The sequence below is a fragment of the Macrobrachium nipponense genome, chromosome 19 (assembly GCF_015104395.2).
Source record: "Macrobrachium nipponense isolate FS-2020 chromosome 19, ASM1510439v2, whole genome shotgun sequence".
NCBI lineage: Eukaryota > Metazoa > Arthropoda > Malacostraca > Decapoda > Palaemonidae > Macrobrachium > Macrobrachium nipponense.
Genome location: NC_061088.1, coordinates 11,105,165 through 11,116,542, shown reverse-complemented (window position 1 = coordinate 11,116,542; position 11,378 = coordinate 11,105,165). Strand labels below are relative to the sequence as shown.

The 11,378-nt window shown below is 39.4% G+C and overlaps 1 protein-coding gene across 1 annotated transcript in view; it reads right to left on the bottom strand.

Moving 5' to 3' along the window:
- Positions 1-9,993: 9,993 nt before the first annotated feature.
- Positions 9,994-11,378, bottom strand: part of LOC135219294 (collagen alpha-1(III) chain-like) — an 11,098-nt gene continuing 9,713 nt past the window's right edge. Inside the window, exon 2 of the mRNA XM_064255948.1 lies at positions 9,994-11,368. Coding sequence (XP_064112018.1) covers positions 9,994-11,368 — 1,375 coding nt within the window. The remainder of the gene's footprint in view (positions 11,369-11,378) is intronic.

The window sequence follows — 11,378 nt, the reverse complement described above, 5'->3', positions numbered from 1 at the left end:
CATAAGAAATATCCTGTTCCCCGCAGATTCATGATAGCCATCCACTCGCTAAAAAAGTTAGATGTTATAATAAGTAGATCCGACAAAGACGGCAAAAATTGTAATAATGGACAAAGACTTCTACCTCGACAAAATCAGCCAGCTCCTTAGAGACACAAATACTTACGAAAAACTGACGAAAAATCCCCTCCAGAACGTTCCCACAGAATTTTTTCGGAAAGTAAGATTAATTGGCCAAGAACAAAAAAAGAGTATTGAACTATTAGAGAAATTTAAAGCAATTAATCCTAAATTACCCTACTTTTATGGTCTTCCCAAAACTCACAAAGACAATCTTCCATTCAGACCCATCGTTTCATGCGCCGGAGCTTTCAATTACAAAATTTCTAAATGGTTAGCTGGCCCTCCTTTCTCCTTTTTTAGGCACTTTTTCTCCCAGTCACATCAAACATTCGAAGACTTTTGTCACAAATTCAGAGAAGCACATATCCACATTCACAACATAAAACTTTTAAGCCTTGACGTAGACTCCCTATTCACAAAAAGTACCAGTACAGGACGTTCTTCAGTTTTTAAGGGAAAAAATTATCCCCCTATTCGATCATTTCCCTTTGGCACTTGACAAAATAATAAAGTTAGTTTGAATTATGTGCATCTAATAACGTATTTTCATTCGGGGAATCATTCTACAAGCAAAAATTCGGGTGTAGTATGGGTAGTCCTTCAAGTCCTATTTTAGCCAATCTGTACATGGAATACTTTGAAACTACAGTAATAAATGCAATAAAACCCAAAAACATGCTGTGGATGAGATACGTGGATGACATACTAACATTTTTGGGATAATAAGTGGGGTAATTTTAATGAATTCCTCTCAAAATTAAACGCATAAGTGCCCAGCATCAAATTTAAAGTTGAATGGGAACAGACAACAAAATTCCTTTTCTTGATGTTTTAATAATCAGAGACCGACAGAATACAAATTTACCATATAACAGAAAAACTCAAACTGTTCTCACTTTCATAATACTTCACTACTTTTTAGCTATCAATGACAATACCTATTCAAGATAGGCTGTAGCTAGGCGACCTATTCTTAAGCAGCCTTACGAATTTGTTTCCCCAGAAATTTTCCTGAAAAAGAATTTGAACTAATTCGCAAGCAACTTTCATCTTTAAAGTATCCTGACCATATAATTGAGAAAGCAATTCAAAAAGCAAACGTAATTTTCTACCGACCCCCTAAAGACAAGACCAGAGACACATCCAACAATAAATAAAAATTCCCCACCTGGAGACGATTAAGAGAGTAACTCACACCCTTGGGAAATCCAACCCTTTTGCATTTACCTACCCAAATACCTTAGCCAAATCCCTGATTAACGTCCAACAAAAGACCATCGCCCAAAGACTCTGGGGTATATGAGATCCCATGCCAGGACTGTGACCAATCTTACATCGGATTTACAGGTAAATCACTTCCCCAGAGATTATACAACACAAACGGTCAGTTAGGTATGGACAACAGAACTCGGCTATTTTCAACCATATAAATGAACATAACCATAGAATAAACTGGAATATGTCACGTTGTAATTTATAGCAGCAACTGCCGGTACAAGAGTCAAAAGATGGAATCGGCCTTAATAAAAGAGAAGCAGGTAATGAACATCTCAAAAGGAATTGGACATCGGACATCGTCGACGCAGTGTTCATTCAACCAACGCTTAAGAATGATTAAAGGAAGATTTCACGTGGTGGACCTAAATTGACTTACTTGTGGACGAATCTCTTGGTATAAATACCACCTTTTCTGTAAACTTTTCTCATTCATATACCTGAAGAGAGAGACAGCAGTCTCTGAAATATAGTACTTTTCTCTCTACATTTTGGTGTTTTTTATGGGCTCCTTTTATTAGATGGAATTCTGTTGTTACACTAGAACATACATCATATATATATATATATATATATATATATATATATATATATATATATGTATATATATATATATATATATATATATATATATATATATATATATAATATATATATATATATATATATATATATATATATATCATATATTTTTGTACTGTGTAGATAAAGAGAAAATAAACATGTATATGTATTTCTATATATATATATATATATATATATATATATATATATATATATATATATATATATATATATTAATTTATATATATATATATATATCATTATATATCTATCTATCTTGTATATATATATATATATATATATAGTATATATCTTAATATACTATATATATTTATATATATATCTAGATTTATATTATTATATACTATATTAATTATATTATATATGTTTATTTATATATATATATATATATGTATTTATAATTATTATTCATATAGTTTTATATTATTATATTATATATATACTATATATGTATACTATATATATATATATATATATCTTATATATTCCTATATTATATATATATCTATCTTTATTATAATATATATCATAATTATATTTTATATATATATATATATATATATTTATCTTTTATATATATATATCATATATTATATATATATATATATATATCTATATATTTTATATATCTATATATATATATTCTATATAAATATATCTTATATATATATATATATCTATATATATATATATTCGGATAAATAATATATAATATATATATCTATATCTATATTATATATATAGATATATTTATATATTTATATATAATATTTTATCTATTATATAATATATTGATATATATATATTTGTATATATATCTATATATATTTGTAATATATTAATATTATATATTATTTATTAATTATATATATATAATGTGTAATATATATCATATATATATATAATATATATATATATGTATATATATATATATATATATACTCGAACTCTAGGGAGCAAGTTTATTATGGTAAGAGTCAGGCCAGAGATCAAGATGGGAGGGGGTGCGAGGGGGGGGGGGGTGGTCTGGGAGTCGATTGTAATGAAATCGTATTTGATATGTAATCTGCAGATGACCACGTTCTACGAATCCAAACTAATTTTCTCGTACTTCTATTAGATGATCGAAATAATATGGCTGCAACAATGTAATGCATTATGGACCTCATATTTGAAATCATCCTTTCCAGTTTTCACTTACTCGCGGAGTAATCCTACAAATTACTTTGTTTTTGTTGTTGTTGTTGTTGTTGTTATTGATGTTGTTGGGAGGGTGGGTGGGTAGGAAACCCTATAAGGCTCTAAAAAAGGTGTTTCGTGTTGAGTTGAAGATATACAGGAATTTTAGCATAGCATATTTATGATTTATTTATTAGAATGAAAATGTAAAAAATAGTTAATATGCTTGTTAAACAGTGCCAGAAAAATGATTTTTGATAAAATATAAAGTATTTAAAACATTTTCGTTGGTGAAACAATGCGTAATTTGCCGGTAGATTTTAGCACGTGGTCCAAGCAGGGTGGAGGTCGGATCACGCCTTGTTGCACCGAACATTCAACATGCGATGGACTCCACTTGACTTCGCTCTTTGAGACCAAAATCTTTATTTGGGGAATTGTTTCGCAGCTTTGCGACTCCATGGGGCTTTTATGCGGCTCATTCGTAGTCAGCTGCCAAATTGAAGGAGCCGTTTAGTCCCGGTACAAGTTAGTCTGACTGAAGAGCTTCTTGGGTCGTTTATTTTCCGTCAGTAGTTTCTTGTAGCGTGAAAAAAGTGATGTCGGTGAGATATTCAGCAGAGCAAGTCAGTATATTCTCAAAGATTTCTGGTAAAAGGTAGCTTAGCGTGACCAAATTTTAATCGTATTTAACCTACCAACGCTAATTTAACCATGTTAACCGTACGAAATATTTTGGTAAACTTCAATTTAGGGTATTTTTAGATGTTAACTGGTAATTTTTGCATTATTACGACAATATAAAGGATTTTATATATCGGTTTTGCACGAGCATTAAAAACAAAGAATGATTATTAGGATAATATGGTCCTGAGTAAAATAGTTATGGTGAAGGACGCAATATATTTCGGGGGCTATAACGTTCTGCTGATGAGAACACTTTGCAATATTACGAAATAATGAAGCTATGTAATTTGTAGTTTCCGGCTCTGCATTGTGACGGAATAGGAGAATGATACCTTTTTCTTTTTAACCTTAAATTAAATGATTTTTTTCACTAAATACTCACATAATGCATCGAGGCTGTGTCTGTCCCGAATGCAACAATAAAATGCATAACTAGAGAGGATATCAGTCTTAATTTATATATCTAGATCACATCCAAACAAGGCAAAAATGCTAAGGTTCTATTTCCACTCTTTAAGAACCCCTAACCCCTAAGATAAATAAGAATAAATAAATAAAACAATCGGCAGGTTTCCTACTACGTATATTTGCGTATTGGTGAGCGTCGTTGCCATGGTAACGTTGCCTGTCACGCTCACTTATGATTTAAGACGTGATCACATTCTCAAGATTGCAACGTGGGGGGTTCCCCGTCTTGCCCACCTAACAAGTGTTGACACTGGCTGATGAGACGCATCTCGTACTTGTTTGGTTAAGGTGGCCTTGTGCCAACGAGGGCTTTTGTTCATTGGCTTTAAAATGTTTGCTTATGTTATCTTTCTTTGAGAGGCGTTGTGGTGTAATCTGTTGTCCACTTTGTTTATAACTCAAGCGTATTTATGCTAGGTTGCGTTCGGTTTTTGCTATACAGATGTATATTGACTAGCCATGTGTTTATTTATTTTATTTTCGTTTTCTCGCCTTTACAAACATTATTTTTTTATAGTCAGGCCATGTTTTACTTCTAAAACAGAAATTCAAATAAAAATATGGAAATTAAAGAAAAAACTGAGTATTCGTGTAACTGACCACTATTCAATAAAATGAAAGCTTCCTTCTTGTTTGGAAGTGTAATTGCTAAACAACAAAGCTATAATAAGAAAATTAAATGCTATTGGGGTATGTAAGTTAAGGAGATTGGGGGCTGAATGACCTATCCAGAGGTAGAGTCAATTGTACCCCTTCTCTGTAACTCCAAAGGAACGAATATGTTGTTGGCTCTTTACATCCAGGTTGTCTTATTGTTAAGGTGTGTTGACCATCATTCTTTATGAAGACGAAGTTGGGACAATGAATGTGATTAAAAGATTGGAGGTATTGAGATGCACTGCTTCCATAGTTTGTGGTATGTGAAAATTTAAAAGGGTGGGAAGTGTGGATATGCACAGAGATTGTGAGACGATACGATCGGTTGGTAAACTGAAGTATAAACATAAGGAAAAGTGTGGGGAGGAAGACCCAAAAAGTGTACCGTAGATGGAGCCAAAATTTATTGGTACAGTGGGTGTCAGGATTGTTCATCCAGTAGGGGATTTGGTTTCTTTGAAAGTGCATGAAGCGGCTGAAACTATGGAAATTTCCTGCACGGGGATCACAAAGACCGTTAAAGAATGGGAGCGAGAGTAATTTTAGTATAAATATTTGTGTTTCACCTCAAATCGTAATATTGACGTTTTCTATGATACTCACGAAGACAGAAAAGAAAATGTAAAACTACTATTTTTGTTTTTTTACTCCAGAATCTGTTGTGGTGCAGTTCAATCCAGCTTATTATTTTTATTTGTATTAATCGTATAATTCATAATATTGTCTATGTGCTGAGGTTATTGGCATCCCGGCTTTGGCAGCTTGATCGGTTCATGTATTACTTAATTATAATTAATAATAGCTATATATATATATATATATATATCTATATATATAGATATATATTTATATATATATATATATATATATTATATGATATGTATATATATATATATATATCTATATTTTTAAAATAAAATATAGTATCTATATATATCTATATATAGTATATATATATATATATATATATTATATATATATATATGTATATATATATATATATATATATATATATATATATATATATTATATATATATATATATATATCTATATATATATATATATATGATATATATATATATATACTATATATACATATATAATAAATATATATATATATATATATATTATATATGTATATTATATATATATATATAGTTATATATATGATATATATATTAGTCTAATTATATAGATATATATATATATATATAATAAACTATATATATATATATATATATATCTATATATATATATATCTATCTATCTATCTAATATATCTATCCTATATATATATCCTATATATATAGCTAATATATATATATATATATATATATATATATATATATATATATATATAGATAATATTTATAACGTTTTCAAGACTACATACCCATTGCAGCAGCCTTATCGGGAAGTTGTTTCTTGGTGCAGGACAGTAGGGTAAGGGTAGGGGGGTTCTTTGTTGGCCTAGGAAGGGGTAGGGTTGGTTGTTTGAATTGGATACATTCCCTCGCTACGGACTTCTGTTAATGGAAATATGTTGACAGTGATTTCCTAGAGGACTTAGTACCACTGCCATTGAAGCAACTGAGAATTCTTTTCTCCCAGAAGGGAAATTACATTTTATTCTGTTTTGACTGTCCTTTGCGTTCATTTAGGTGGTCGTTTTGTTTATTACTTAATTGCTGCTGCTTATTTTGCTATTCCGTTCTGAAATTTATTAAATTTTGTAGATCATTTTGTTTTGTATATTTCCGTGTTAATCCATTTATATTTTTCTCTCACAAACCTTGATTCAGAGCAGAACTGCCCCTACGATGTAGTCCCCAGTCCTCACCATTCATCATTACCTCTCTCTCATCCCATTCTCTCTCTCTTCCTCTCCCATCCCCTCTCTCCCTCTCTCTTCTCTCTTGCTTGCAGAGTTACTTGCCAAAACTTGAGTTTTTGTTTCACCCTGAATGTTGGTCAGGATTTTTTCTTGATCTCTTTTCCAGTTAATACAAATAACCAATCCCAGAGGGCGATCTCTGCCGACCTCTCTCTCTCAGCGCCTCTCCTCTACTCACTCTCTCTCTCGCTCGTTCCGCCTCTACTCTCGCAGTCTCCTCTCTCATTCTCTCTCTCATCCAACTCCATCGCCTCCTCACTCTCTGCCGTAGTATCCTCCTCACTTACTTTTATGTCTTCTCACCATATCTTCATTTCTTTGTTCCTCCAAATTATCTCAACTTTTGGTGTTAGTATGTTATTCCCTTTTCTTTCTTTTTCATTTGGTTAAATTTAGTTGCCAGTCTTGTGTCTCCAGCTCTTTCTTACGCAAAGTTGAGGCGACAGATGAAAAAAAAAAAAAAAAAAAAAAACCTTAATCGTTGTGTTGTTTTCTCGTTTCTCGAGTTTCGTTGTGACCCATTGCCTCTTGAGGCTTCGTTCTGGGGCGCTTGATTGCTGACACCGTATTCCAGATCGATACATAATGATGTGAGTTTTTATGTTATTTTACTTTCTTCATTCATTTTGCGATTGTTGGCCTCGCTGCTGTAGTGTGTGTTAGAGTGGGTAACCACTACTTAATGCTTATTCTCCAGAGACCCATAAGTAAGTCTCCGTGAAAACAAATTTCCTTTTTATTCCAAAGCTAAGCGTCATTTATTTAGAACTCCAGGTACTTACCCAAATGAGGTTGAAATTCCCCTGGGGATAGATGGGTGAGAATATATTCGTTCTTCCATAGAACAGCTATTGTGCTTTTCTCTTGAGATCAAGTCATCAAGGGGAGATTCATTATTCTCTCGAAAACAATGTTTTGTTCTTAAGAATATTGCGTTTTGTGTGGAATTTTGACTTTTCATGAGAGGTTGATACATAGATGCTGTGCTTCGATCGCAACCATTTCAAGTGAACAGGAAAAAGGAAGGAAGGGAACTGTAGTGCTAGATTAAAACATTATTACGTTCTCTTTAAGATTAGATTTGGTATAAGAGAACTGGAGACAGTAAATTGATTCCCTTCATTAAGATAACAAACTTCCAGGATGTGCGAAGGGCTGAGGAATCCTTTTGGTCTGGAAAGTTATGCAGTGGAAAGACTACAAGAAGAACAACTCTTCAGCCGCCGTCATGATTCTGATCTTGAGACAATAACAAGACAACCGTTGTGATGTAGTACATGACATCTAACACGTATTGCAGGATGGGAACAAGCGGGTGGGAAAAGAGTGCCGTGGAATGAAGTCTCTGGCAACAGAAGGTCAAAGAGACCTGTTATGTTGGTGAGGTGTGGTGAAGGTGGCGCATGTTGTATGGCAAACTTGCGCACACCATGTGCAGTAAAATAGAGATTCGTGTTGAAGGACGGTAGACGGGAGAAAACTGTAGTAGATTCACATCAACCGTGCATCTGATGTCTAGGCCAGTCCCTTACGACGCTCCCGATTGGCTGTTGATAAGCCAATCACAGGGCTGGAAAGTCTCAGTCTCTCTGCTAGAGTGGTCACATATGTCATGGATGTATGTTCCACTTGTCCTGAGGGATAAGTTTCAAAGTATTCCCTCCAAGAGAGGTGGAACATACGTCTTGCCTATGTTACTCTGTGAAGACTGAGAGTTTCCAGCCCTGTGACTGGCTTATCAACTGGCTTATTAACTGCCAATCAGGAGTGTCGTAAGGGACTGGCCTAGACATCAGATGCACGGTTGATGTGAATCTACTATAGTACGTAGACCCATGTTCGACTGATTAATTATTTTATTTCCTCGACCGGCGTTACAATAACAATTATGAGATTGAGAAAAGAGAATTTCATTGAATCCAAAGTTTCCGTCGTCATCCCTTTGGTGCTGATCAAGGGTTATGAAAGACTGTAATTAATGGATTGGAGATTCTTCTTCGTGCGGTGGTTGGTCGAACCATCGATGGGAGATCTGTTGTTCCCTCTGAAGGTCGACCATTTGTCACAAGGAGGAACGAGGGGTTTTGACAAGGGCGAGGGAGGAAGCTGGAAGTTCCGAAGTTTACCCGACGAAAGACTCCGATCATTTGTGCGTGGGAGCGGAACTTTTTTTTTTTTTTTTTACAACTTTGTATCTCATTCTTGTCTTATGAATCTTTTTGATCTTTCCATCTCTCTCTCTCTCTCAAATCTCGATCTCTCTCTCTCAATCTCGTCTCTCTCTCTCTTCTTTTTTACTTTGTATCTCATTTTTATTTTAGATAGTTTTTGAGATCATGCGTTCTCTCTCTCTCTTATTTTTTTTACTTTGTATGTCACTGTTATCTTATAATGTTTTTGAGATAATGCGTTATCTCTCTCTCTCTCTCTCTCTCTCTCTCTCTCTCTCTCTCTCTCTTATTTTTCTACTTTGTATCTCACTGTTATCTTATGATGTTTTTGAGATCATGCATTATCTCTCTCTCTCTCTCTCTCTCTCTCTCTCTCTCCTCTCTCTCTCTCTCTCTCTCCCTGTGCGAAACTTTACTGGTCGTCGCGTGTTCTGCATGTTGTTTAATAATTTATAGAAACAGATTTTAATATCAGCTGTAAAATTCATGAAATGTATTCGGCACGATACTCTGTAATAGATGAACAGTGTCGTACATCAGATGGGTCATTTTGTTTCCGTTGTAACTCGTAAATAAACTTCCACAAGCTCACTTCCTTTGTTCACTTCCTTCGCCTCTGTGGAACACCCGGGGAAAAAGGGCCGGTACGTAATCTGTGGGTAACAGAACAGATACGTTGCGACGGAGAGATTGAGAACCTGCATAAGTAGCAAAGTCTATAATTCAGTCCTGTCGATAAGGAAATTATATATAATTAAGAACCGAAGCAAATGTAGAACATTCCAATCAGGCTGAAAAAAAACAGGTTTTTTAGCTGCGCTGAAAGAAGAGGAAGTCACGTCGACAGTCGACATGGCAATTAAACAATAGACTTTAGGAGTGACTACTGTTATAAGATATGATGAAATTATTGTACACTGAATGTTTGCACAATTATATAAAAAAAGAGTTATTTAAGTTATTAAGTGTCCCCGGGACGCTGGCGGGCGAGGCCTGGCCCTCCCCGGACGCCTGGCGGGCGGAGGCCCCCGTCCCCGGCCCGGCCGGGTGGCGGGCGGAGGCCCGCCCGTCCCCGGACTCCTGCGGGCGGAGGCCCGCCCGTCGGGACGCCTGGCGCTGGGAGGCCCGCCGTCCGGGACGCCTGGGCGGGCGGAGGCCCGCCGGTCCCCGGGAGTAAAAAAGCGGGGGACGCCTGGACGGGCTGGAGGTCCCGGACCCGCCCGTCCCGGGACGCCTGGCCCCGCGGAGGCCCGCCCTCCCCGGGACGCCTGCTGCGGAGGCCCGCCTAGCACCGGGACGCCCTGGCGGGCGAGGCCCGCCTCGCCCCGGGACGCCTGGCGGGCGAGGCCCGCCGTCCCCGGGACGCCTGGCGGGCGGAGGACCCGCCGGTTCCCCGGGACGCCTGGCGGTGCGGTTAGGCCCTGCCGTCCCCGGGACGCCTGGCGGGGCGAAGGCGGCCCTCGGACGGCCTGGCGGGCGGAGGCCCGCCGGTCCCCGGGACGCCTGGCGGGCGGAGGGCCCCCGCCTGGTTCCCCGGATGCCCTGGCGGGCGAGGCCCGCCGTCCCCGGGACGCCTGGGCGGGCGGAGGCCTGCCCGTCCCCGGGACGCCCTGGCGGGTGCGGAGGCCCGCCCGTCCCCGGAACGCCTGGCGGGCCTCTGCCCCGCCCACCCCGTGCGACTGGAGGGGCCTCTCCTTCCCGTCCGGGACGCCTGGTGGGCCTCTGCCCGCGCCCTCCAGCCTCCCGGGGTTACCGGGCCTCTGCCGCCCGGGTTCTGGAGGCCCTGGCGGGCCTCTGCCCGCCCGTCCCGGGAGGCCTCCTGGTCGGGGAGGCCGGCGGGCCTCTGCCCCGCCCGTCCCCGGGAAGCCTGGCCCCAGGGCCTCTGCCGGGTGGCGGGCCTCCACGTTTGCCTGCGGGCGGACCCGTGGCCCGCCCCGGATCCCCGGGACGCCTGCTGCCTCGGAGGCCCGCCCGGTCCCCGGGACGCCTGGCAGGCGGAGGCCCGCCGTCCCCTGGACGCCTGGCGGGAGGAGGCCCGCCATTCCCGGGACGCCTGTCGGCGGGAAAGGCCCGCCGGTCCCCTGAGGTACACCTGGCGGGCAGGAGGCCCGCCCGTCCCCCGGGACCGCCTGGCGGGTCTGGAGGCCCGCACCCCCCGTCCCCCGGGACGACCTGGCGGGCGGAGGCCCGGTCCTTAACCCCCGGGAACCGCCTTGCGGGCCCCGGAAGCCCCCCGTCCCCGTGAGGACACGGGCCTGCGGGCGAAGGCCCGCCCGTACCCCGGAACGCCCTTGCCCTTGTTCCTCTGCCCGCCCGACCCCGGTGCGACTGGCGGGCC